Consider the following 27,394-nt stretch of genomic DNA (forward strand, 5'->3'; position numbering starts at 1 on the left):
CCCTCCTCTGTCACTGCCCCAGTTGTCTCAGTATCTGGGTCCTGGCCCTGAGAGGAGGGGGCAGTGGGGATGGGGCGGGGAGGGGCTCAGGCTGGAGGCAGAGAGGGGCTCGGCTCCGGGGGAGACGGAGCAGGGACAGCAGCCTCCGGCCCGGCCCCCTCAGACCCCAGGCTCCCCGCAGCAGGGCCAGATCCCCAACACTGTGCCCCTGAGTGTGTGGGGCGGGAATGCCCGCAGCCCGGGGCCCCCAGGCTGAAGGCAGAAGGCCCGAGCTGCCTGGGGAGCAGCCAGGACTGAGGGGCCGGGCCTGTGGAGACACGGGGCCAGGGCTGCTGCTGCTCCGAGACTGGGGTGCGGGGGCGGGGCCTGAGGGCAGTGGGGGGCAGTGGGCGTAGGCCAGATGGGAGAGGTGAACAGAAGGATAAGGGGGAAGACACGGGGGCGGGAGAATTGGGGGGCAAAGTGGGGGAGGACGGTGCGGGGCGCCGAGCTGATGAGAGCAGAGGCGCTGGAACCTTGTAGGCAAGCAGGGAGGACAGGTATGTATGTACCTGTGGGCAAGAGCTGTGTAGAGGCAGAGGCTGGGGGAGCAGACTTTGGCTACAGTCCCTGGGCTTCGCCAGGAAGGAAAGCGGGGGCTGTGCAGTCAGGAGGGGCTGTCGGGCAGAGGGTCTTGGAGAGGCAGGGGTCAAGAGGGCTCCCCGCAGGTGTCCCGAGAGTCCCGAGGCAGCCCGAGCCCTGGGCCTGTGGGCTCTGGCCCCTCCAAGGCTGCTGTCTGCCTCCGCCCTCCGCTGGGCAGGTCCCTGCTCAGCCTTGTAGGCTGAGTTACCGTATCCACGCGTGTGCGTGTAGTCGGCGTCTAAGCACGTGGGTTCACAGCTCTGCTCGTGCATTTCTGGGCCCGGGACATTGGTGTCTGTTGCGTGTTTGCGACTTTGAGTGTGTAGGGACATGTCTGTGTGACCTGTGTCTGTATCCTCTGCGAGAGTGTCTGGGATGGAGACTGTCTGGGTTATGGGGTGGCCTGTGAGGTTGGGCTTTGCAGTCCAAGTGTGTGTCTGTGAGTATGTGAGTGTGCTCCTTCCCTCATTCAGCGGCTGGGGTCGCAGCGGTGGGAGGGGAGAGCCAGGAGTCCTGGGAAACTGACCCTGTGGGCAGACACGCAGATGGGCCGGCGGGGGAGAGAGGGGACGACCTCGTTGTCCCCCGGGGAGCACAATGCCCACGCCTGGGCCCCTGGCCTCGCCATTGTGCCCGCGCCGCCCCCCTCCCCGTTGCCAGGGCCCAGCTGAAAGAGGCCGTCGATCACGGCGGCCCTGCTCCTCAGACTGCGAGGCCCTCCTCCCCCTCCTCCCTTGCTGCCCCCAGGTCCCCCCAAACTAAAGTCCTGCCTCACCTCTCGCCCAGGCCGAGAGGGGCTCAAAACTGAGGGGAGGTGGTGGGCCCCAGGAGGCCGCCGCGTCCAGGCCTCGCTGGCTGTCCCCACGGGTCATGCTGCAGGCTCTGAGCTGGCCTTCTTGCGGGAGCTGGGGGATGTGGTGGCCACGCGGGAGCGCCCACTGGTGCTGCCGTGCCGGGTGGAGGGTGAGCCGCCCGTGTCCATTTCCTGGCAGCGGGATGGGCTGGCCCTGGCCAACGACAGCAGTGCCACCCTGTTGCCCGACGGCTCCCTGCATCTGGCCACCCCGCCCTCCCGCTGGAGCCTCCCCTCCTGCGCCCACGAGTACCACTGCGTGGCCCAGAACCGCTTTGGGCGCCTTGTGAGCCGGCGGGCCTGGGTGCAGCTGGCAAGTAAGTGACTGGGCTGCTCCTGTGTGGGCGGGGGGACGAGAATGTGCAGGGGCACCCGCGGGGCACAGAATTGCCCAGGATGGGCCTGGGCAGTGCCTACTTGGCTGTTAGACGCAGTGTGCACAGTGCCTAGGGCACCAGAAGAAAAAGTGAATATAATAATAATGTGTTGTTATTTTATAGTGCTGGATTATATTTGTCTTGATACCAGTGCAAATGTAAAACAGAATTTTAAATGTTGTAGAGGAAGGCAAAGTGCTTATGGCCCAAAGAAATCACAGACGTGAGACTGCAGGGGTGCAAGCGAGGCCGTCAGCAGGGAGTGGCAGCCGTGGGCACAGAAGGGGAGCTGGGGCTCTGGGACAGAGTTCCTGGCGGCAGAGCTGGGGGCCAGCTCTCTATGCTCAGGTGGTCCCTGTGCCCTAGGTCTGTCGCGCTTCCATCAACATCCAGAGTTCGTCGAGGTTGAGCTGGGTGGAGTCGCTTCCAGTGCCTGATCCGGGAGAGTGCTGGAGCCTTCCGTTTCCTGGGAGCACAACGGCACGACCTTGAGTACTGCCAGCCACCGGTGAGCAGCAGCGAGAAGTGGTGGGGTGGCAGGCTATGGGCCACTGCACAGCCACGGACCCCCGACTCCTGCATCCTCAGGGTGACGCTGCTGCCTCGTGGCATCCTCCACATCACCAGCGTGAGCCGGGCTGACGTGGGCACCTACCGCTGCATGGCACACAGTGTGGCCAATACCCGCCACAGCCAGGATGCCTGGCTGATCCTGAAGGGTAAGCAAGGACCAGGGGAATCAGAGTGGGCACTGGGCAGAGAGGAGGGTGTGGGAGCTGGCACCACTGGGAGTGGGTGTGGCTGATGTTGTATGTGGCACAAATAGTTTTGAGCGCCGACTACGTATGAGGACTGTGCTGGGTGTGGGAACATAGCAGTAAGCAGGCGGAACGGGCTGGGTCCATCGCTGGCTTCCCAGAGCTGGCAACTCAGTAGAGAGGGAGGTGCTATGGGAACCCAGGGCAGGGGCCTCTAACCCAGCCTTCGGCTGTGGGCAAGGGCTGCTCAGGGCCTCAAGAGAAAGCTATACCAAGCTGGCTGTTGAAGGGTGAGCAGAGAGAGGCAGTCCAAGGTCAGGAAGGTGGAGAGGGTGGCATTCCTGGCATTGCTTTGTGCAAAAGCACAAGGGTGAGAATAGCACAGTTCATGCAGACAGTTCCATGCTGCTGGACCACAGAATGGGCAGAATTCAGGGTAACAAAAAATTGATGTAGGAAAGGTAGGCGAGGCCCATCATGAAAAGGAGTTTGGACTTGATCCAGAGAGCAGTGGGAGCCCTTTATGGGTTGAGTGTGGGCTCCTGTGTCTCGGCTGGGAGTGAATGCCTGTGTGCGCTTGTGTTTGTAAGTGGTGGGCTTAGATGTACATATGCGTGTGTGTGTGTGCACATTTGCATGTTTCCTCCTTGGGGTGAGGATGAGAATAGCTTTGTACCTGAGATGAAACACCCAGAACGACCCCAAATGCAGGACATGTGGGGGTGGGAGAGCTTTGTGCCCAAAGTGAGGGTCACAGCAGAGCCCCTGAAGAGTTGGCACCTAACAGGAAACGGAGGTAAGACTGACGCCACAGCCTGAAGCTGAGATGCCACCGGGGATGTGAAGGAAAGGCGTGCCTGAATCATCCACTAGGGGGCCCCATAGTATAGATAACAAGTGAACCTTGGGCAAGCATCAAGGCAAAATTTCACCAAAGGGTGCTTAGTTTTTAAACTGAAGACTGAAAGGGGAAGAGGGGGATCTGTTGTGTCTCTGCTCTGGAGCTGACTTAGAAACTGAAAGCAAAGGGTGGGGATCAGGGGCTCCTCCCTGAGAGCAGAGGGAAGCCCGGGTGAAGTTCCTCTGGCTTCCCACTTCCTGTTCCCATCAACCATCCGGGGCAGGAGGGCAGGGCGGGATGCCAGGCTTCCATGATGATCAGTACTCCTGGCCAAATGCCGGGCTACGGGCAGGCACGGGTTCCCCATCCTGCTGCATGCAGAGGCGGGGAAATGAACGTCCAAGAGAGCTTCAGGCAGCTGAGAAGAAGCAGGTGCCTGCTGGGCGCAGAGGATCAACCAGTAGCTGAGGGTTCGTGGGTTGCCTATATATTAAATATCAGGAAAGGAGCTGAGGTCAGTGTAGACTCTTCCCCAGGGACAGGAGCTGGGTACCGAAGCCCCAGCCATTCACTCCTAAAACACTTCCCTGGGGCAGGCCTTACCCTGGGCAGGCGCCAGGGACACAGAATTTCCCAGGTTTTCGAGGAGCTCACAGCGGCAAGAGGGGTATGCTGTCAGCTGTCCAGTGCTTCCAAGATCCAGGTTTGTGTTCCGCCTCTGCCAGTCCCTCTGATGTTGAACAAGCTACTTAACCTCTCTGACACTTGCTTTCCTCATCTGTAAACTTGGAGAAATCACTGCCTTCACAGGCTTGTAGTGAGGATTAAAGGGGACAATGCATTTGGGGCTCACAGTATAATGCCTGGCACACGGAGAGGTTCAGCCAGGGATGTGTGAAGTGTCATCACATGGACCAGCTCTACATCACTGAACGGTCTGACCAGGTGGAACATGGTCTCCTTGGCCAAGGCCAGGACATTCCAAGACAGTCCACAGCCTGAACTAGAGCTTGTGGAAGGCAAACTGAGGAGTGCCTGGTATCGGTATGTGATGGTGGGATGAATGGATGAATGAACGGATACTCTTCTAGGCCTTGAGGCAGATTTGAAGATGTGGAAGACTTTATACCAGTCCTCGAGAAACTTTCCCTTTAGAGACAAAATTTTGTATGAGTTTTTTTTTTTTAATCGTGCGGCTTGGGGGATCCTAGTTCCCCAACCAGGGATCAAATCCAGGCCCCCTGCAGTGGAAGCGCAGAGTCCCAACCACTGGACCACCAGGGAATTCCCGAGGAGTTTTTTTTTCCTTTTTTAAAAAATATTTATTTATTTGGTTGCGCCAGGTCTCAGTTGCAGCAGGTGGGCTCATTTGCGGCTAGTGGGCTCCTTTAGTTGTGGCATGCGAACTCTTGGTTGCGGCATGCATGTGGGATCTAGTTCCCTGACCAGGGATCGAACCCGGGCCTCCGGCATTGGGAGTGCAGAGTCTTAACCACAGCGCCACCAGGGAAGTCCCCAGAGGAGTTCTTAATAAGGGACATTTATGAAAAGGTTAAAGATAGGTTGCAAAGTCTCATAAAATACAAAGTGGTAAAGCAAGAATCGGGGGTGTCTGGATAAAGGAAAACAAAGGCCTGTTTCCCCCGTTGTTCACAGCTATTTGTTCCCAGTGTGGGAATAGCGCCTGGCGTATGGCAGCCCCCCAGTGATGATTCGTTGAATAACCTAATAAAATTGGAGAGGGTGGCATAAAATGAAGACCCAAACAGCAGTGTATTTCAAAAAACATTTGCATCCCTTCTGAGCAGTTGAGACACGCTTTCTTCTCAGGGGGGCCTGGCTTTCTTTCTGAGGGAGGGGTCTCCTGCCAGTTTTGTGGGTGACTTAGGGAAGGGGACTAGGCCCCTGGGTATCCCCCCAGGGTACCCCCCTACCTGGCCAGTTCATGTTCTGACACTGCTGCAGGCCCTCCAGGGGCACCCTGTAGCGGGGCATGCTTATTACACCCTCTCCTCTTTCCGCCCCTCCAGTTTAACTTGGGGCCTGCTTAGCCCTGATACAGGCAGACCTCGGAAGTACTGCAGGTTCCGTGCCAGACCACAGCGAATATCACAATAAAGTGAGTCACATAAATGTTTTGGTTTCCCAGTTCATATAAAAATCATGTTTACACTATACCATATCCTATTAAATAGCACTATGTCTAGATAAACAATGTACATACCTCATTTAAAAAATAGTTGATTGCTGAAATTGCTAACCATCATCTGGTAACGCAGGATTGCCACAAACCTTCAATTTGTAAAACAAACCAAAAAGAACGCAGTATCTGCGAGGCGCAATCAAATGAGGTACACCTGTACTTACTGCCACAGGCCCTTGGGCAAGCGATTTCTCTATCTGTAAACCAGGAGTAAAATAGCACCTGCTCTGGGGTCTGGTCACTGGAGGACTAGAAGGGTCCTCCGGGAGCACAAGTTTGTGCTGGGTGCAGGGGGAGAGTGCTGCTGCCTGATCCCTCGATTTGCTATTTCCACCTCACAGTGGGATCCCCACGGCTCCTGCAGGAGCCCGAGTTTCTGTCTGGACCTCAGAACCTGACACTCACGGTGCACCAAACGGCAGTGCTGGAATGCATCGCCACAGGCCACCCACGGCCACTGGTCTCCTGGAGCCACCTGGGTGTGAAGCCGCCCCGTCCCACCCCGCCTCCTGGAGCCCCCAGCACTTTGCGCTTTCGCAGCTCTGACCCCTCGTCTCCCTGTAGATGGCCAATCCATCGGCGTAGAGGGCATCCAAGTCCTGGGCACTGGGAACCTCATGATCTCCGATGTGTCGGTCCAGCACTCAGCCGTCTACGTCTGTGCGGCCAATCGGCCGGGAACCCGGGTCCGACGCACAGCACAGGGCGTCCTGCTCGTGCAGGGTGAGCCCCAAGGGCCGGCCAGGGAGGGTCCTGGGGCGCCCCATCCCCCCATGGGAACCTGAATGGGGAGAGGGGCAGGGGCAGGAGGAAGGTGAGAGGCCGGGCCTCATAGCGCCCTCCACCTGCCATTGCCTGCCCAGCTCCGCCCGAGTTTGTCCAGTGGCCACAATTCTTGTCCAGGCCTCCAGGCAGCAGCGCCATCTTCACCTGCATGGCCCAGGGCGTCCCCGAGCCCCAGCTGGCCTGGTTGAAGAATGGGAAGGGGCTGAGTCCTGGGGATAACATTTGGCTAACCCACAACAACAGGTACCTGAGGTACCCCCGTCCCGCCCCCTCCACCCTGCGTGACTGCCGATGTATCCTCACCTGCCCCAGGCGTCCAGCCCCACCTCCTCCTCACAACACTCTCTACCACCCACACAAACCCCCTGCATCCACCCCCACCCACGGGAGGCTCTGCCCTGCCTGCTCCATACAAGCAATGTCCACACAAGGTGGTGTGTCCTTTTGCTTCTGGGCAGGTCTGTGGGTCTCACCACCCAACCAGGGCAGGGGACTTGGCGGGAAGGAGCCCCCAGTGGCTACGTCTGTTTTTCCCTTAGCACACTGATGCTGGCGGGGATCTCAGCAGAGGACGAGGCCATCTACCAATGCGTGGCAGAGAACAGCGCGGGCTCCAACCAGGCCAGTACCCGCCTGGCTGTGACAGGGGACCCAGAGCCACCCCTTGCCCCCAGGGGTCTGCAGGCAATGGCTCTCTCCACCTTTGCCATTCGAGTGTTCTGGGAACCACCACCCTCCAATGGGGACATCACTGGCTATGTGCTGCACCTCCGGCCAGTTGGAGGTGGGTGTGGGTGGGTAGACGGGAATCCCTGACCCCAGCCCACTTCTCCCGACTGGGGGTGTCCCTGGGCAAGTTTCTCTCACTCTTAGTGACCCCCAGACCTGTCTGGACACTGGCCAGGCCTCTGGGCCTGTGGTCCTCTGGTACATCCTTCTGCTCTTCAGTCCCTTTCTCATCCTGGCTCCCGACTTCAGCCCCCTTCCCTGCTCTCCTTGGAGACCTAGCTGAAGCTTTGTGCCCACTTTGTGGGGGTGGGGGATGTTTGTAGTGAGGGAGAGGGATGCTGGCTGCCAAGCTGCTCTGCTTTTCAGAACCAGCTGGCCCGGAGCTCCAAGAGGCCGTGGGCAAAGGCACCTTTGAGCACGTCTTCTCCAGCCTGGAGCCTGACACGGTCTACTCTATCCACCTGCGGGCCTACTCAGCAGAGGGTGCCAGCCAGGACCCTGCCTCCATCCACGCTTCCACCATGGGCAGCAGCGAGGGACACCCTCTCCAGGCTTGTAGAGCCCCTGGCCTCAGGCAGACAGGGCTGCCAAGCAGCTCATCTCATTTCTCTGCAGCCCCTGCTGCCGTTGGCTTCTCCACCAAAGTGCTCAACGCCACCTCTGTTCAGGCCTCCTGGGAGCTGCCATCCCAGCTGGGGCCCATCCAGGGCTTCAAACTCTTTCACTGCAAGCTGCCCGCTGCCCATTTTGAGGGGGCCCTGCTCCTGGCTAGCACTGTCAGTTCCTTCCTCTACACAGATCTGGGTGAGGCCCTGAACCTTCTTGTGGCCCCTCCTCAGTGTGGTCTTGCCCCAGGCACTGAGCTTCCTGGCCCAGCCAGGCCTGTTCCCTTCACAATCTCCTGCTTCTTGCAGAGCCAGCCGCCCTCTATGAGATCAAGCTTCAGACATTCAGTGGCAACGGGGATGGTAACAGCAGTGCGCATGTTGTCTCTTTGCGTGAAGTGCCCCTAGCCACCCCTGGTGAGTGGGGTCCCGTAGGAGGGTAGCAGGCCCGGGGTCAGAGCAGGCTCTTCCCATAGGACCTGTCAGTCTTCAGGGAGGAGGAGGGGCCTGAGCTTTGCCTCCATCCTGGTCCTCTGACAGATGGCACTGTGTCCAGAGTCCAAGGCTGGGTGCTCTTGCAGCCAGGATGAGAAGAGCTCGCTGCCTGGGGTTGTGGTGGGCATCCACGTGGGCCTGGCTGCCCTCATCGTTTGCCTCCTCCTGGGCTGGAGACATAGGTAAGGGCCAGGATGGCTATATGTGGAAAACTGCTAGGAAGACAGTCTGCACTATGGTGGCACAGGCCCAAAGAGCAAGAAAGGGCTTTTATCCCTGACTAATCTGTCTTACAAATAAGGACACTGAGGCAGAGAGGGAGGGCCAGTTCTTCTCACAGCTGTGTGGCATCAGAGTGGGAGGAGGCCTGGTGGGCTGCAGGAAGTGGGGCAGAGAGCACTGGGGCTCCCGAGGCAGAGGGCAGGCAGGTGGCAGAAGTGGGCCAGAGCTAGATCCCTGCCATCCTTTGCACGAGGAAGGGGCCCAGCCTCTTCCCCTGTGGAGTATGGAACAGGATGAAAGGCTGGAACCGATGGATGCTAAGCCAGAGAGAAGCCCCAGACAGGTCAGGGTGCTGACCCTCCCTATCCGGGCAGCCTCTTCTGCAGACAGGGGTCCCAAGAGTGCTGGGCAGTGCCTCAGACTGCCTTGGACAGAGCTGGGGGCTGCAGAGGCCAGGCTCCGAGTGGAGGGAAGCCGGAGGAGAAGACTGAACTCATCACCCACGTGAGGGGGATTCAGGTGAGGGGGACTGGGAAGGAGAAAGTAGTGTGCTTTGAGGCTCTGGGGCCGAAGCCTGATCACCGCCTTCCCTCTCAGGTGACCGTGGAGCAGCCGCCCTTAGCCTAGGGCCCTCCAAGTTGGCTCCCTCCCAGGTGCCACTAACTCCGGCCCCACCAAAGAATCTACATCACCTTTCCCTGCCACCCCGGAGTCAAGAAAGAACCAAAGGTCCCTAAGCCCCCCTCCGGGGAGGGTCAGGTCTGACCATAGGGCGAGAGAAGAGGTTGTGATTTCTGTTTCTCCCTTCTCAAGAAATGGGGAAATCTGTGTCTTCCCCAACACACCAAATAACCTCAAACTAAACCATGTCAGGTGGGAGTACTCTCCAACCCATTAGTCCTCCGTCAAAACCCCATCGAATATATCTCTTGATTCAAATATGAACTACCCAGAGATATAGCTTTAAAGCACCGCCCCCCACCCCCACCAAGAAGGGGACTCAGGGCAAGGGGCTCTGTCAGCAACTCCATCTTCCAACCCGAACCCCCAGTCTGAAATCTGTTTGTCTCCTCATGCCTAAGCTGGAGTCTGACCAGGGACAGGCAACCTGCATTCCTGGTGGTCTAAACAGGCAGGTGGACAAAGGGGCTGCCAAGTTCCTTGCCCCCTTGTCCCAACATGAGAAGAGTTCTGAACATCTAAGCTCACACACGCTGCTTCTCTGAGCAACCAAATGCCCATCTCCCCCTTTCCAGAACCAAAGCATTGACCCCTTTTGGGAGGCATGCCTCCTCATTTTTCTATTTTTGAAAGGAGATGATATTAGTTTGCGTTGAGGTTCTGGTGGCCTTGAATCCCTTGTAGAATGAGCACAGATGCTGTGGAGCACCCCACACATCTATTCCCCTCAATTCTAGGTGTCCAAAGACCACCTCTTCCCCACTCCTCCCTCTGACCTATGGCCCTCCTGGCCTCCTTGTCCCTCCTCGTCCAGCTCTACCACAAACCTAAAACCAAACCCCAGGCTCTCCCTCAATCTGCCTCCCTCCAAGGCTGTCCAGTATTGTGCCAAAAAGGGGGTAGGGTCTTGGAGGAAGGAAAACCCAGGTCTTCGGGGGACCCCAAACACTGTCTCCTCTGTGCTCTTGTAGGATGGTGCTCATACCAGTGACAAGACCTCCAGCAAGGCTGGGCCCTGCCCCTCCCCAACTGCACAAGGGGCGTAAGCAGCTTTAACTAATAAATGTGGCTGGCAGGGGACCAAGAGGTTAAGAACAGCCCCAAACTTCAGGTCCCTGAGGAAGTAACATCCTCTCCTCTGGGTGGGCCTGGTCTAAGAGCTTTGTTGGAAATAAACCAAAATGGAAAAAATAAATTAGGATCTGGTTAATGTTCTGGATTGAAAGGAAAACCTGGGGAAGTGGGGGTGATGACATGGTAAGACAGAGCGGTTCCAGATCTTTCAGGGCATGTTGCACTGAAGCTGGGGAACTACATATTCTGCAGTTTGCTAAGGAAATAACAGTGTGAGCTGTTTTAAGGTCCCCACCTGGAGAAACCAGCATGCTACAAAGGATTGTTACTGGAGTCTAGAGCAGTGTGATGAGAAGGGCCAAGGACAGCTAGGGTACACCTCTCCTTAGGACAGGATGGAGATCCAGCCTCTGGGTTAAATGCAGCCTCCTTACGGATACCTTTAGACCTTACGTCATCAGGTAATTTAAGTGGGGTCAGTGGCTTCCAGAACACTGGATCTACATAAAGGTGAGGGGAAGAAGAATACAGAAGTAAGGGCTTTAAATAATCAACACAATTGAAGAAAAGGGCACAAACTAAAGGTACCCCATTGACTGGAGGGGGTATAAGTCATAGCTAATCTCCAGATCGCCCCTAAAATTCTCCCACCAAACTGCCCCCCCTGCCCCCCCATAACTAAAGCACAAGCCACAGGAAAGTTTAGAAACCATTCCTTTCTTTATTAAACATAGCTTGCAAGTGATAAATATTACAAAGTTTTTTTTCTTTTAATCCTTTCTCCAAAAATTAGCTTATTATTTGAATCTGTCACTGCTGAAATGCTCAGCAGCATCTGAAACAGAGGGGAGTGTATTTGCCTTTTTGAAAACCAGTTTCTATTGGTCTTAGTTTTTTCATTTTAATTCCCAAACACAATGCAGAAAATTAGAGTTTTTTGTTTTTTGTTTTTTTTTAAAAAAAGGAAACTTAAAGAGTTGTGCAAAAGGGTCTTGTTCCCCTCCCACCCACCCCATTCAGAGAAGACCATTCCCCATCCCACCTCCCTGCTCCCCACCCCACCACCAATCTATCCTTCCACCTTCACCAGGGCTTCACCCACCATCCTATACCCTCTCCAGGCTTTACCAGCCAAGACCTAGATAGAGTGTGGGAGTACTCAGCCCAGGCTGTGGGGAAATTGGGCCCCTGCAGGAGACAGCTGTTCAGACAGCTGCCTTTAGGGGATTCAGATGATGAGATCTGAGGGAAGGAGACAAGATGTAGACTATATCTGAACTCTCCTACCAAGAAGTGAGTAAAGTTCTGCATCCTGTAGCTCACAAAGGGCGTGAGTGACCACCAACCTGGGGTATTCAGTGGTCAACCACCCTTGAGGGCAGCTGCTTGTGAGGTGGGGCTTGGGGCCTGGTCCCTGCCCTTGGATCACTAGAGACATGAGGGCAAAGATGTCACAGGTTTAACTGATGTCCTAAACATCACTCTGCTGCCTTTCCTAAACCAAAAGGAACAGTAGGGGCCTGGCAGCTCTCCAAGGATACTGGTCACACATTTACCCACTTCAACACTAGTCACTTTGGTTTCCTCCATGGGTTTTCAGCCCAACACTTTCCTCACCTCAAGTTGTTTTGTAGGTGGGGAAGGAAGCATTTTAAACTTGGTGGCCAGATGATCTCCCTCTGTCTGCCATCGCTTCACAAATAAGAAAACTGAGACCCAGAAAATTAACTCTACCAAAGGTCACATAGCAAGTTAGTAGGAAAGCCTGGGACTAAACCCCAGGTCTCCAGACTGTGCCACCACCCACCTCCCTTTGTGTTGTGGTTCTCTTTACTCTCCACAGTCCGGACTAAGAGCCTTAGCTTTTGCAGTAACCCAACCTCACCCCAATTTACAAAGATGGATATGGCTCTCCCTAGGGGAGACTTTCTTAGGATGACTTGTTAAAATCATTTCTATCATCCCATGACAATCCACCCTCAAAGGCCCATGAAACTAGCTTCTTTTTTGGGGTTGGAGGAAATCCCTTGCATAAGAAAGCTTGACACTGAATTTTGTTATATAGGTATATTGTATATATGCTGATGCAATCAGAGAAAAAAAACAGTGCAAATACAATTACAATTCATAATAATACTTGGTTTCAATGCCCCCGGGAACTGCCCCATTCCTCGGCTACCTCCCAACCCCCAGCACTTCCCCACAGTATCAACCTAATGCTGGGGGGGTAGGGAGGGTGGGCAGGTTAGGGTAGGGAGTGGGCTCTGCCAAGGCAGTGCTGGTGACCCGGAGGGACTACTCCAGGGTGGGGAGGCAAGGCACAAATTAGGGGTGGGTGGTGGGGGAGGTGGCATCTCTAAGGAGGGATGGGGTTGGGGCAGCTGCCAGTCTCAGTGTGCTGGGCCCGGCCCACTCCCCTACCCACCCTCCACAGCCCTGCCTCCCTACCCCCACCCCTTCCCCAGAAACCCTTTTGCACGGATCATACACAAACAGGCACATTACAAAATGACATAACACAGTTTCACAATATCCATGGCTAGGGCTTTTTTTTCTCTTTTTCAGTTTTTTTTTTTTTCTACACAATGTACAATTCCTTTTAAATGGATCAAGAAATAGCTTATATACACGAATGAGTCCTTGTTATAACATCTCGGCAGCAAATATCGTAAGCTAATGAAGGTCTTGTTGGAGGGGAAGGGAGCCTAGGACTGGGGTGTGGGGTGTGGGGTGTGGAGAGAAGGTTATGCCTTCTGGAGAAGTGGGGAGAAAAGGGAGTGGTTGGGGAAAAGGAACAAAAGTAAAATATCAAGAAGCATCTTTACAAAGCAGTTCTATAGCTAATTCCTTTTAAAGGGGAAAGGAAAGGTAACCAAAGCAGGAAAACATTTATCTCTGTGTCTTAAAAAAAAATTGTCTACCATACATACATCCAAAAAATGTGGAAAAAGTACTTATTCCAGGGATGAAAGAAGTCCAGATGCTGTGGTCAAATGACAAAAAAAAGAAAAAGAAAAAAAAAAAGACAAATAAGGACCTCTGTCCCTCAGTTTTACCCAAGCCTTACTGCTTATCCACCCATATCAGGCTTCTAGAGAGTAAGCCACTGTCCATAAACTACTACTACTTTTAAAGCCTCTGGGGATGGAGGAAGCCAGGCAAAACTGGTGGGATCCTCACTCTAGTATCACCCTGAGCTTCAATGCTCCAGGGGTAAAATAACTCTGAACAGAGGGTCTTTCCTCCTATCTTTAGGGCATGAGGTTTAGTGTCTATGGGGCCCAAGGCCTGGGGATGGACAGCAACAACAGACTTGGAGGGACACAAGGCAATCAGTGGTGAAAAAGTAGAGAAATGAGGAAAACAGAAGGATGGGGGAGAGGAAGGAAAGGGAGGAGGTGGAAGGCTAATACTTTACCATGATTAGGGGAACCTCACCCCTGTCACTAATCCCTGGGAAGGGTATGAAAATGGGGAGAAGAGAGGGTAAGAAATCAAACCTCAGCGATTGAGCAAAGGGTCACGGAGCTATACTAGTCAACAAGCAGCCTCTGTGTAACTGACCCTGAGGGGATAAAAACAGGGAAGACTCCATCCTCTCCCCTATCGCCTCAGCCTTGGCAGGCACTCGACTACAGGCTTTCCTTCCCCATCATCCCCCATTCTCGACACATATTACTTCCAAGCCCCATTCAAAGGTGGCCTGGCTCCCAGGGAAGGGACTCAGCTCAGGGCAGGGACACCCCCCAGCCAGACGGTATTGCACATTCTCTGTTCCTTATTTTTAATCTCAATTGACAAACTTGGGTACCTCGTACCTCTGAGCACCTCTGAGCTGGGGGAGGGGAGACATAACAGAAATGGCACTTCATCATGGGGGCTGGGGGGGGGAAGAAGCTAGACAGACATGCCACAAGGCAAGATGACTTGCAGGGAAAATATTTTTTTAAAAGCTTCCAATTTTGTGGAAGAGGGAAAAGCAAAACCAAACGATTTATCCAGTGCTTTCAAAGCACAGAGGGCAAAGGAGAGATGTAAGAATATATCTTTATATATATATATATAATTTTAAAATAATCCCAGACCCAGTTCCACTAACCCCCCTCCCTCTCCCACCACTTACAGTCAGGGGTTCCACATTCCCCAGAAAAATACTCGAAACGACCCCATCACTACCTGTTACTAGCGTCTAGCTTCCAGATCATTTCACCACTGGGGGAGCCCAGACACAGGCTGCATCTCTGCTCCTTTATTAAGTGCTCAATGAATTTGGGGGAAGGGAGGAAAGAAAAAAAGCCAGGAAGGCCCGTAGGGCCAGTATAATCACCCACAGTGGCTCTGGAGTATGGGGAGTAGAGGCCAGTGTGGGGGGAACTGAGCCTGATTCCAGCTCCTTCTCCCATCCCCTCCCCAAACTTTATGGGGAGGATGTGCAGTTTGTGTGTGTGTTAATTTTAAAAGTGCCTTCTTACTTTAAAAAATTATTTAATTTTAAAAATAAAAGTGGGGGACCTTCCCCAGGTTGCTTTCAAGGGTAAAATGTTAAACTCCTCTCTTCATACCTCTTTGCTGAGAGTATCCCTTCCTTGAACTCTGGCAGCTTCTACGGCTGGAGAGGCAGGTGGGCATACACTATGAGGAGAGCAGAAACCTCTACCTTTAAGGGGCTTCCCTTACCTCAAAAACAGCCTGGTCCCCTCCCCCTTCCCCCACAGTATGGGCAAATGGGATGCTAATCTCCCCAATCCCCAGAACAGCAACATTGCACAATTCAATTCATTCTCTACATTAGTAGCACTTAAGAAAAAAATAAAAACAAACAAAAAAGCAAAATTTATAGAATTCTGGGGAGAAAAAAGACCACATCTACTTGTGTAGCACAAGTCCAGGATTGGTTGTGACGTGAATTGTCTGGCTTTGAGCGGCTGGCTCTGCAGTTAGTGCAGCAGGGTCAGGGCAGCTCCAATCTGTTAGGTGCCCTCACCCTCATCTCCTGGCGCTCAGAAGGTAAAGAGACAAATGGGAAAGTCGCAACTGTTGGGAGGGAAACCCCTCTTTCTTTCTTCCTCTATTTCCTCCCTTTGACATTTCACTCACTCATGTCCATCCAATGTCCAGGACACCCAGCAAAGTCAGGCTAGGAATAGCCACTCCTCTATATTACAGATGGGGCTGTGGTTACCAAGGGCAGATTAGGATTTAAAAAAAGAAAAGAAAAGAGACAGGGATGGGGGAGAATTTTACAAAGAAAATAAGATGAAATAATTCGGGGCTAGTTGGCCTGGAATAGACTCCTGTATCTCCACTGGGGTCAGGAGACCAATCTCATTCCCCCAGCATCCAGAAGGCCAGGACCTGGTCTCAGTCCTCCTTGGTTCAATATTATGCTCATTGTCACGCCCCTTTCTCCCCCTTCTTTATGGGTCAATTCTAGGGTGGTTAAGTTTTAAAGCTTCTCCTTCCAGGCTCTTTCCCCTCGTTCTTAGAGCCCAACTTCAATACTCAACACTGCCTCCAGAACTGTGCGGCTCAGAGACACCCCAGAGCGGGTGTGCTATTCCTCCTTGTTTGATGCCACCACCTCCCCCTGACCCCGGGGTTAAGTGCATTAAAAACTTCTGCCCCTAACACTCCCAGTCATGTCCTACTTGGCAGTTGGGGACCCTACTGCAATGCTCCTATCACTTAACTGAATATCATTTGTGTTTACCAAAAAAAAAAAAAAAAAAAAAAAGACGAAAGAGAAAAAAAAAATATTGGGGGGGAAATAAAAAGGTTTAACCGTCCACTGAACAAAGGGACGACACACAACATCATTAAAAATGATAATAATAATTAAAGCATAAAAACAAACTTTAGAAACACACGTCAGAGGGCTTGGATTTCTCCCCAGGACCTCATTCTGACCTCTATCAGAGGCAAAGATCCACCTCACTGTTATAGAAAACTGAAGAGAGAAAGTGGCAGAAGAACAGATCGCAGCAGTGTGAAATAAAGAGGAGGTGGTGGGGCAGGGCGTGTGTTTTCTTGTTGATTTCTACTGTTTGTCTTCTGTTTTTCTGTTTTGTTTTCCGTGTATGGTAGGCACCAGTACAGGCACTGCATGCGACGGAAGTTGGGGGCAATGGGAGAGGAGAGGAGTAAAGGATACAAGGTTGGGGCAGTACAAGTGGAACAGGCGTTATTTCTGTCCACTGATGGACTGCGATATAGACCGGGGAGGGATCATGTCTAAAAGGTATTCCCGCTGTCGGTCTGCCAGACTGGGGGCTTTGTGTCCTCCAATACCAGTGTTCAAGTATGCAATGTTGACACCTAGACCCAGGAGACAAAAGTGGAGCGCAGGTATTAAAAGAGGAAATGACACCTTCTTCCACACTACCCTGGGGCTGCAGTGGTGGAGATGCAGAGGAAACATTAGAAGTTGTCTACATCTTTGCAGACTCAGTTAAGCTTTATTTCAGTAGCAACTACCCACCCTGCTCCCAAGCTTTAGGAAAGGTCTTCCCAAAACTTCAATCCTACCGGGAATAATAAACAGTCCTCATGGTACAGAAGAGTCAAAGAAAACAGTGGTGAAAGGAAAATAATCAAGACAAAGAGGGAATTACTGAATCTGCTTTGGTTTTGGGCCTGCTGACTGTAAAGAAGCATCCCTGGGTCATTAAAACTGGATCAGGACAGTTAACCCTGCTATTCTGGCCAAAAGAGATCAATAACCACATGCACGCTAAGAGGGCACACTAGACAGGACTGTGTCATTTTCACCATTAAAACCCTAGTGTACTGTGCCTAGCATGTAATATGGATTTAGCAAACGTTTGCCAAATAAGAAGAGTGAAGGGAGTAGGGCCTAAAGAGCGAGCAGAAAACAAAAGAAAGAACAATTCACCTAAAGGGGCTGCTAAAGAATTGCATACTAATTAGTATGTTAGAAAAGTTCTCAGATCAACCCTAATTAGAAAAGTTCTCAGATCAACCCTTCTTACCTGGCATACCAAGGAGGCCACCTGGCACAGACAGCTGGGGTGCCTGTGCAAAGTTGGAAAGCATGGAACGGGCAGACGTGGGTATACCACGCTGGAGACTGCTTTGGGGCTGTGGAGCCTGCAATGAGGAGGAGACAAGCGATCATAACTTTACCATGATGGAAGGTGTAAGGGGGAGGTAAGGATATGGGAGTACAGAAGAGCAGTATGATTGTCGGCAGAAGAAAGGACAAATTGAGATAAATGGCTGACAAAACCTCAAGAGAAATCCTCACCTGTCGAAGCGTATGATGTCTCATTATGGTCTCTTGTTTACTGACACTGGACACAGCTGGAGCCGTAGTGGGGGAGAGTGCTGCCTGCTGCTGTAATCGCTGTTCAATTTCCTGTTGGGAGTCATCAGGTCAAGTTGGGCAGGACAGCACCCAATTTCCTAACCAGAAAACCTAGAGGTCTTCTTATCTCTAATGTTGCCAGCTAGTTGGAGGGATATGGAAAAGGCAAAAGAGTTTGGTGGGGTAGGTGAACTAAGATCTCTGGGTACAAGTAACCTACACACTTCAATGATTAGGAATCCCTCTCTCCAAGAAAGCTGGCTCTCAGAAGTTGGCTGGAGAGATCTGGGTGTTGGCGATGAGCTGACTAATGTAATTAATTAAGGCTGATGAGTTACTAAGTTTTATTTTTTGACTCTTGTCTACCCATTTTCCAGGAGACCCATGATGCTACCCAGAGGGGTCTGATGGGTGGTGGGGTGGAAAAGAATCTGAGCTTCCCAACACATCTTCCCCACTCCAAGATATTCTCATTCTATTAATACTGTATGAGAGTTCACACACTCTAGCAACTGCTAATCTTCATTGGGCTACTTTATAATCTACCCTTTCCTTTGTCATTTCTTTGTCAAATATGGACTGCAGATAATTACTTCTCTCAAAGAGATTTCTAGTACAAATATAAATCCCTCTCACCAAAATCCATTTGTTTAAGGAAATGAAATCAAGAATAGAGGAATTATTTAGTACTACCAGGGAAAGCCAAGAGTCTCAAGCCTTTGTCCCTTTCCCTTAAGCTCAGCCATATGTCATTATGCTCTTACCCAATCAGAAACAGCCAAATGGAAATGGGAAAGGCAGAATGGTAAGAATAAAAAAAGGGAACCCAGACCTCTAGGTTCTAGGAACTTAGATTCAGAAACCTAGATCACCTGGACTGTGGGGATCAGAGAGACAACTCCTCTAAACTAGAAAGAACTGTCTTTTGGGAAAACCAAACCTGGGCAGGTGGCTGGTGAGAAGTAGTCAGAATTCTTACCTGTTCCTGCTGTAGGGCTTTAACAAAAGCATTTTTCAGTCGGTTGGTGTGTTCTGCCTTTAGAGCCTTCTTCTGGTTGGAGGTCATACATTGCTCACATAGAATCTTACCATTCTTTTCTTGCTTCCAGTGAGGGGTGAAATCTGTGCGGCACTGGGCACAAACAAAGGGTTCAACCCGCAGAAGTGAGGCACAGCTTTTCCCTAGATGCCAACAAAAAGAATAATCAGTGGTTTCACATTTCCTCTGTATCTCCTCTGTTTCTTTTCATCAGATGATCTTTTTCCAGGAGTTTACTCTGCTGAATTAAGAAAGAGCCTCTATAATTTATAAAATACTTTTATTTCATTTGATTGCAACAACATCACTTTAGGGAATTAGACAGTACCATCCCCATTTACAAATGAGGAAACTAAGTCTAAGAAACATAGCTCTAAAAGACAAAACTGGGACAGGAACCCAAGTTTTCTGATTTCCTGTTACACCACACTGAGAAGAAAACGTGTGTCAATTCAGTCAAAGGGATCCACCTAATTCCGCCAGTACTTTTGCTTCTTAGCATCTCTTTACCTCAGTCTACACTTATCTCTATCATATACATTCATAATTTTTACCTATCAGTGTCTGAATTATTCACTTTGTGATCTATTTATAGCCAATACTGAGCCCTTTAGGCACTTTCCTCAGGTGTTCCCCTAAGTCCTTATGTTTAGAAATTCAGGCTTAATAACTTTTGTCAGAAGAGACTGTGTGATGTTATTAATACTTTATAGTTCAGTGTTGGCTTACAGCTTTTATGTGGTCCTAGTTAACTTTATCAGTCTATTTTCTCAACTAAAAGCACTCAAACAGCAGGGACTGAATATAATAATGCAAACACAATGCCACATAAACACTAACATTAAAAATAAGTGTTCTAAAGAGAGGCAACGATAGTGAGAGGCCCACGCACGGCGATGAAGAGTGGACCCCGCTTGCCACAACTAGAGAAAGCCCTCACACAGAAACGAAGACCCAACACAGCCATAAATAAATTAATTAATTAAAAAAAAAAAAAAATTAAAAAAAAAAAAATAAGTGTTCTAGTCTTCAAATTATGCATGCATCACGCTAGGCACATTTAAAAGAGCTAACGATATACTGCAAAAAACAGACAAGATATACAAAATACACAGCAAAAATATTAAGTCTAAGATACACAGACACACAAAAAGCTTTTTGATACACTGCTCCTAAACAGTCTCCGAATCAGAGACAGGAGGTGGTTTGGCAATAGTAAAGAGAGATTATTTAATATTACACAGTACCATGCGATACTCTGCCCATATCAATCAGGTATGACAACTTCTTGTTTAGATAAAAAGACTGACCAACAAATAGCCTTACCTTGGCTGTCGATGACACTCTGTACGACTTCTTCCAAGCCTACCATGTAGATGAACTCACTATTGGCTGCACTAGGCAGGAAATGAAGCAAGGGAGCAGGTGGTTTAGGGGGTGGAATCTCCAGGAGTGTCTTTTCCAGCTGTTTGCGAAGAGCCAATTTGGCTGCAGCCTGTGAGTTGGCAGCATCGGTCATGGCGCTGGGGCTAGGAAGTGGTGAGGACACCCTGTTCACGGTCCCTGGCTGAATATGGGAGGCAAGGTTCATATAGATGGCAGAGGATGTTGTACGCTGACAGGGAACAGAAGAACTTGACTGCTGAAATAGATTGAGTATAGGGGTCAGTGATGGTATGTGGGAGAAAGAACCAATTCTTACTTTCGTGGCAGAGAACACTATCTGATCCTAGTCTGAACTACTTAGCTTCCCCCAAGCTCAGAAAAAGACAGGAGGTGTCCAACTTCTCCACTGCTAAAGGACTCTGGCATGTAAGAAAGGAGAATGATAGTGGCTACTAAAACTGCTGAGAGAGAGACTTCTCTGGTTGCACAGTGGTTAAGACTCCGTGCTCCCAATGCAGGGGGCCCTGGTTCGATCCCTGGTCAGGGAACTAGATCCCACATGCATGCAGCAACTAAGGAGCCCGCCTGCTGCAACTAAGACCCAGTACAACCAAATAAATAAATAAAAATAAAACTGCTAAGAGAAAAATAAAGATTTGGGATGCTTTGTCATACATCCTTTATGCTTCTTATTCCTTAGGTCCCTCTATCTCTTTCTTCTAGGCAGATTTTAGCTTACTGCTGCTCTGCTGCATATAACATTTCTTCTCTACTACTAAGTAATTCCTCAGTGTTTCCACTTTGGGGACCACTGTCAACCCACCAAAATTACCTTTGTTGTCCTAGAGTTTCTCAGTGTCCCAAAACTTAAAATCTATGGTCGTTTCAACAGGGAAAGCAAATAAAAGATTTCTCTGTTTCCCCATGAGGGCTCCCTCTTACCGGTTGGTAATTGATGGCGGGATTCATATTGGGTGTTGTGGTGCGTACAAGGCCAGGCTTAGGTGGGCCCCGCTGACCCTGTAGCTGGGCTGGGTTTGGCGCAATCACACGTTGAGACATTAACATGTGTGGGAGGGTGGTATTGGTCGCTGAACGGATAACACTGTGACCCTGAAGGGCAAGAAGAGGAAAAGATATAGTCATAGCGGTAAAACGCTTCTCAAAATGCCAAAGAGAAAACACTGCCTATAATACATAGCTAAGTGGAAACACAGAAACATAGTCAGACTTGGTAATTTTGTCTAAGGATCTATGGGGATAAATCTACCATCACTATAAAACCTGATTAGTGGTTAGGAATTCCCTAGCTTCTTTGGTATAAACTATTTAACCCTCTATGGAAAAGGGCTAAGCCGGAAACCTCTGGAGAAGAAAGACTACAGTGGGAAGATTAGTTATTCATCCTTCTCCTGCAGACTAAATCATGCCATTAAGGACCAACAGGATTATCTATGGTAATAACACCTGTATCAAGGCCAGGTTCTTCTATGATCTTACAAAAGCCCCAATACAGAGATAGGATAACAGGGCCCCCTGAAACTAAGATCACACTATGGGTCACATACCTGCAATGTCCTCAAATTCTGTTCAACCCCTTGGGCCCCAGGCCGGGACGGAAGCTTGGAGAGGCCTTGCTGTCCCACATGGGCAGGAGATGGCTGAACAATAGATGCTGCATTCTGTACAACTGGAGTCTGTGAGAGAGAAGAGAAAATGAGACAGTGGAAAAGGCTAATAATCGGAGGCAGAAATTTGGTACACTTCTAGACTTTCAAAACTCCTTGTCAGTCTGAAGCTCCTGTTGACCAGGAGGGAAAATAAGAAAAACAGAATCACTGTTTTCTTGATTAAGGCCCAAGATTAAAAAAAAAAATCACTATTCCTAGAGACTAAAAACCATGGAACCAGAGAAGAATGAGCCACCCAGCTGAATCTACCTGGGGCAGTCCATTCTCAAACCAGTTTTTCTTTGCTTTCTGCTAGTCCCTTATTTCTCGGACAGAGTACCTTCTGGACGACATTCTCTTTCTGTAGCTGACTCTGTCTCAGTTTCTTTAACAGCACCAGTCGGGCTTCTTCCAATCGCAGCTCATCTCTCAGCTGCTTGATGAGCTGCTGCCGTTCCTCAATGCCTTTCCCCTGAGGAAACATGGAGACTATCAGCTATGGTAGCAGTTACTCAGAGTCCTTTCCTGCAAGATGATCTCTTCTTTTAGGTCCCAAACCTCCACCTTCCACATGAAGCACAAGGGGCAATGGAATTGTTATCTTTGTGTCCCTAGCACACAGTCTGGCACAGTGCCTGGTATTCAGTAGGTACTCAAAAACTGCTTACAGAATGAAAGAAGAGACTACATATAAATGCTAATTAACCAGATTCCTGGCAAAATAGAAGAACAGCCAAAGGGAGATATTGCTTTCCTTTAAAATAATGTTTCTCAATCTTTTAAAGCCATGTTTCCTCTAGAAATACATGAAAACTTAGGAATTCCTCCATATTCCGAAATCCAGGATAGAGTATAGAATGTATCCTTCTAGCTAAGAGTTTACTTTACATGACTTGAATTATGAAGTTTTCATTTTCCAAAGAAATTATATTGAATATGCATTTTCAAACTCTCTTCTCCACTTGATTCTAATAGTTCCCTCTAAAAGGGCACTCCCTTGAGGTTGAGAATCACATATGAAGAGTTTCATCAATGGGCAGTTTTTAGATCCAAAAAGTAAACACTAAAAAACCAGACATGGGACTCTCAGGGAATTAAAGAGAATAGTAGAAGCAAGAAATGAAGAAAGGAATCTTTCTTTTCTTTACCTTAAACATCTCTAGGTTGGCTGCTTTGAGTCTTTCTTCCATTCGGGAGCTGGAACGGGGACTGGAAGCCTCATTATCAGACAAAACAATGATGTCTGGGGAGGGAGTAAGCCTTCCTCGGTCTGGCTCACTAGACAAGAGAAGAAAAATTAAGGTACTTCCAACAGTGAAAGGTCATAGAAAAGTTCAGAAAACTTTTCTACACTGACCAAAGAAATCCAAGGAAACTTAAGTCTGTCCTGATTCACTCAGGGAAAGACAGAGACATCCAAATCAAAGGATAAAATAGACACCAAGATGTAAGTGATGACAAAACCTCAGCAAAAGTATTTTTCCCATCTAAATTCCTTACAGAAGATGCAGACAGAAAGACACTAACTGGCTTTAGGAATGGGAAAAAGAGATGAGTGTTTTTATCACACTGATTTTAATCAAAATTCCAAATGTTTTCCTTATATCTCAGTCTCCTTTTGGGTTGTCTTGTTAGTTACAGAGAAGGTCAAGAAAGAAATGGTTAGCTTCACAGGGGAAGAAAGACAAAGGCAGTAGAGCCTACTTGTCCACCCCAGATACAGATGACACACTGCTAAGGAGGCAACCCATGATACTGATAACATGGTCCTGCCTATCTGATGATTTACAAAAAAGGAGGTTACATGACAACTCCTTTGACAGTCTATCCTGTCAAGAGTTAAGGCCAAAAGAAGGTACTGTTGTCAATGGTTTGAGAGAATGGACAGTGCTAAGTATAAATGTCTACAGCCTTCTGGAGGACTGAAACTCCAGAATTAAATACATGGGACTTGCACCTACCTGCAAGTTCTACTTAGCATCTTCCCTCAGAAAGAAACTGTCTAGAAATAACTTTGAAATCTAAATCTTCCACACTGGCTATGCCTTATGGCCAATCCTATTTATTAGACAACTCTGGTTTTGGTCTTCCTGGAGCAAGCCTTAAGAGCATCTTGTCCCTCTAAAATCATGAGAAATGGCACTCACTGCGTAAGACCTGGATAACAAGAATCCTGCAAATTCTAATTGCCGTAGGTTCCCAAGTCAGCGGCCATAACCTCTAACTCTCCTCTGATTTCTTAACTCAGAGTTATCTTTGCTGACCCTACTTCTTTGAGATTTATAGTGTATAGTCAGGAGTATGTAGGTCTAAAACAATGTGTTCTTAGATCTTATTTAAACAGGTAACTCAAACCCTTTATAACCACAGATATTTATAGTCCTAAGAGCCTCTGACCATTTCTCAGGGCCTCTTGTCTCAGGTACTGTTGGGACTAGGATGCCTTTTGCAAAAGGCACCCTGGATGGTTGGGACAGGCATTCAATTCCTCAACAGGGTAAAACTGAGTTACTAAAACAACCAAATTTAGCTGAGGAAATAAAGTAGGGAGACAGTCATAATAATGACCATCTTGGGAACTACTAAGTTTGTCTGGATTGCTCTATAACCACTGCTCACAGACACAGCAAGCTGAGAATGTAGGCTTACAGAAAAAGAAGTCACTGGAGGGAGAAAAGAACCTTCCACTCTCTAACCCCAAGTTCCTGGAGTAATGGTCAGGCCTAAATGAAGAGTTTGAATTTTTACTTATCATTTCTATATTCCCTCATGCCCCCCCTTCCCCATCCCTAACAAGAACATGGATGAACAACTTTGAGATCTGGTAGATTTCTACTTCTTCTACATGATTCCCCAAGGCTTACACATCGACAGTCAGAACTCTTTCCATCCTGGTCCTGGCTGGATACACACCTCACAGATTATTTCTAACCTAAGGAATTCTTCCTTGCTCAAATGAGTGCCACCTACTGCTTAAGGACTGTCCAGCAACAGGACAATCAGAGACATTCCTACAAGGAGATTTTGGAACTGAGCGACATTTATAAGGAAGTAGTATCTGAGAAAACCCTAAATGATATTTTATTCCCAGATATAATGAGACTCACATTAGATAGATAGCACAGGTAAGGCAAAGCCCAAGTCAAGTTTCATTCTTCAATTTTTTTTTTTTTTTTAACTTTTGACCTGGAATTCTGGCCTCATTTATTAAGCTTTTCCGGGGACAGAAATTATTTTGCTACTTTCCCAAACACATATACGATTTACAATATTTGGTGTTCTTAAGTATGAAACCCTACCAATTAGATAATATTAAAAGCCAGACTTGCTGCTGACATCATTTTGTGACTCAGACTGGCAAATTCCCAGAAATTATAAAACTCCTAATCCTTATCCAGGTAGTAAAAACAAAACCAGAAAGAAAACTGCCATGTCTCGACAGCATTCCAAAACATAAGCAGTGTTGGTTTCATGCATATCTTATTTCACAGATATCATAACTTGCCCAACTGATGGCAAAAAAAAAAAAAGATATTTAGGCAATTATGGCTATCATGTCAAGAGCCCTTCCTTCTTTCTGCTTTTAAATTCCAATTCTCTCCTCCTTTTTTATCCACATCAAATAAACCATTGTTCTCCATGCTGAGCAATCTATCAGTCTAGTTCATTCTTACAATAAGCTTGAGGCTAAGTGGAAATAGCTGTCAGTATATCTGGTCTGGTGAAAGGGAAGAAGAATGACAGGGTAGATAGGGCCCATTTTTTCACGCAGAATGGGGATCTAGATGGTTTACATCAAGCCTCTTTTTCTGGAGACCATTAAATACAGTTCCCAGTTTCCAAAGAATCAAGTTTCAAAAGTTCATTCCTCTAATAAAATTAAACACACTGGTAGAGTTTTCAGGGTACTCTTTTCAATACAGAATTTATCTGTGATACACTGTAATTCCAACAGAACTGAGATCTTATCAAAATGTGTAACAATGTTTCTATGAAAAACACATTTTCAGTTCCAATGTGCATGTAAGGAATCCACCTAACATTTCTCCTCTTCATTGTCCCCAGTGAAGTAGGATTAGTCATTTGCCCCAGAAGGTTAAGGGTGATTATGGGGCAAGTGGGTTACTCAGGTGCATTATCTCATTCACCCACTTTTCTTTTTTTCTAAAAGGATCTAAGGATTAATCTACTTTCATAATACTCTGCCGATACTATGTATAGCTCCCAAGAATTTTTCTCTTCTTCCACAACCACTAGAGAACTTACCTGAAGTTTCCTAAGGGTTTTAATGCTATTACCAAGAACAATGTTCCCCTATTGGGTGTGGTTTAAAAAAATAATTCTGGGACAATACTAATAAGTAAACATTATAAGGTAGAGAAAGAAACCCAAGTAAGATTGTAAACCATTCCTTCCTTTTTTCTTCTTTCTGCATCAGTCCAGCTTCTTAAGGATCCTGCTTTAGACCAGTCCTAGGACAAAGTCAGCAAGGTCAACTGGAGGGCAACTGAACAGTGAAGAGTAATTCTCATGTCTATCAGGTGTTTCTGAACCATGAATAAACTGAATGTTCTTAAAACTAGGGTTGTCTATACTATGATTCACTGTTCAGGTAGACTCTAACCTCAGCCAGTTCTAGGTACCTCTTTATATTGTGTTCTCCACAGTTCCAAGTACTCAACCTTGATCAAGACCTGTGAAAACATGTGCTTGTGTGCTGTGTGTATGAAAGAGCACAAGCATGAGGGTACTCATATAAGTGAATGTGTATGCACATATGGGGCTTGGGGAATGTGGCACAAATTAAGTAAGAATGTAGAGGATTAGCACATAAAGTTCCTTGTCAACACAAGAAAAGACAGGCACATGCTCTTTGATGTAATAAAAGCTGGGTCTCCATAATAAACACATCCCTAAAACTCTTGGGATGATCTGAAGAAAAGACTGTTCTTCCCTCCTAAAATGGCCATAAGATTAGAGTGAAAGTGTATATTAACTCGCTTCTAACTGGGGTATCAACCCGTAGTGCCTCCTTTATCCACTTTATCTTAAGGGTAATAATTTTTGGAGGCACCTAGTTTCATCTAGAAACAAGAGGAATTCACGGTCAAGCCAGATAGCACAGCTACGTCTTCATTCAAGAAGCTTTAAGTTGAAAAACACCCTCCTCTCATTGGAAGTCATTCGTTTTTCATAGGCTTAGTTTATGATGAGACCCTATCTATGGAGGCAGCTGAACCAAGCCATACCTCCGTCTAGCACTCATATCCACAGGCTCATCATTGATGTTTTCTTTGCCCGGCCTTCCAGCAGTCCTGTTGTCTCCATGAGGCCTGAGATTCCCATTGAGCTTCTCTTCATAGCCCTTGACACCACTGCCATCCTGTTTGGTGGGTAACTCATGTGGCACTTCAAGATTTGCCAAATCCTTCCGTTTGAGCAGTGCCAACATTTTCAGACGTTCCATGGCCTCATGCCCCTCCATTTTGAGTCGCTTAGCCAGGACATCATCTCGCTCATCAGCTGGGTCCAAGCTCCGCTTCAACAGATTCAGGCGAAGAGCATCCTCTGTCATTCTATCCATCCTATGGGAAGAAATATACAAGTGCTTTATCAGAATAAAGGCCCTTAAATAGTCCATAAGGAAAGAAGAATCACAGGTATATACATGAAAGGTCAACATTAAATGAGCTAACATTCTACCCTATAACTTCCTAGATGATCTATATT

General features: G+C 48.7%; 2 protein-coding genes across 2 annotated transcripts; one reads left to right on the plus strand and one right to left on the minus strand.

The window, feature by feature from the left end:
- The first annotated feature begins 227 nt into the window (after window positions 1-227).
- Window positions 228-9,117, plus strand: LOC136137224 (immunoglobulin superfamily DCC subclass member 3-like). Its single transcript, XM_065895663.1, has 12 exons — window positions 228-351; window positions 1,369-1,791; window positions 2,325-2,570; window positions 5,995-6,132; window positions 6,218-6,376; window positions 6,517-6,691; window positions 6,979-7,223; window positions 7,535-7,972; window positions 8,083-8,204; window positions 8,314-8,450; window positions 8,865-9,009; window positions 9,088-9,117. Exons 1-12 carry the CDS (start codon window positions 228-230, stop codon window positions 9,115-9,117), a joined length of 2,382 nt encoding a protein of 793 aa, XP_065751735.1.
- Window positions 9,118-16,426: 7,309 nt separating this feature from the next.
- On the minus strand, window positions 16,427-27,248 carry GATAD2B (GATA zinc finger domain containing 2B). The gene is made up of 10 exons (XM_065889178.1): window positions 26,914-27,248; window positions 22,813-22,942; window positions 22,005-22,136; window positions 21,563-21,691; window positions 20,937-21,107; window positions 19,935-20,250; window positions 18,549-18,751; window positions 17,510-17,620; window positions 17,235-17,352; window positions 16,427-16,560 (listed from the first exon to the last, which is right to left on the minus strand). Exons 1-10 carry the CDS (start codon window positions 27,246-27,248, stop codon window positions 16,427-16,429), a joined length of 1,779 nt encoding a protein of 592 aa, XP_065745250.1.
- Window positions 27,249-27,394: the final 146 nt, after the last annotated feature.

Source organism: Phocoena phocoena, chromosome 1 (genome assembly GCF_963924675.1).
Source record: "Phocoena phocoena chromosome 1, mPhoPho1.1, whole genome shotgun sequence".
Classification (NCBI taxonomy): Eukaryota; Metazoa; Chordata; class Mammalia; order Artiodactyla; family Phocoenidae; genus Phocoena; species Phocoena phocoena.

What these genes read in the sequence shown, in the direction of transcription:
- LOC136137224 (XM_065895663.1), top strand. Translation starts at nt 228, where the DNA reads ATGCCCGCAGCCCGGGGCCCCCAGGCTGAAGGCAGAAGGCCCGAGCTG. An exon ending in GGTCTCCTGGAGCCACCTGG is followed by an intron (nt 6,133 to 6,217) that starts GTGTGAAGCCGC and finishes GTCTCCCTGTAG; the next exon opens with ATGGCCAATCCATCGGCGTA. An exon ending in CCCCTGGTGAGTGGGGTCCC is followed by an intron (nt 8,205 to 8,313) that starts GTAGGAGGGTAG and finishes GTCCTCTGACAG; the next exon opens with ATGGCACTGTGTCCAGAGTC.
- GATAD2B (XM_065889178.1), bottom strand. Translation starts at nt 27,248, where the DNA reads ATGGATAGAATGACAGAGGATGCTCTTCGCCTGAATCTGTTGAAGCGG. An exon ending in GATATGAGTGCTAGACGGAG is followed by an intron (nt 22,943 to 26,913) that starts GTATGGCTTGGT and finishes TCTCTTGTCTAG; the next exon opens with TGAGCCAGACCGAGGAAGGC. An exon ending in GAGTGTCATCGACAGCCAAG is followed by an intron (nt 18,752 to 19,934) that starts GTAAGGCTATTT and finishes GTTGGCATCTAG; the next exon opens with GGAAAAGCTGTGCCTCACTT.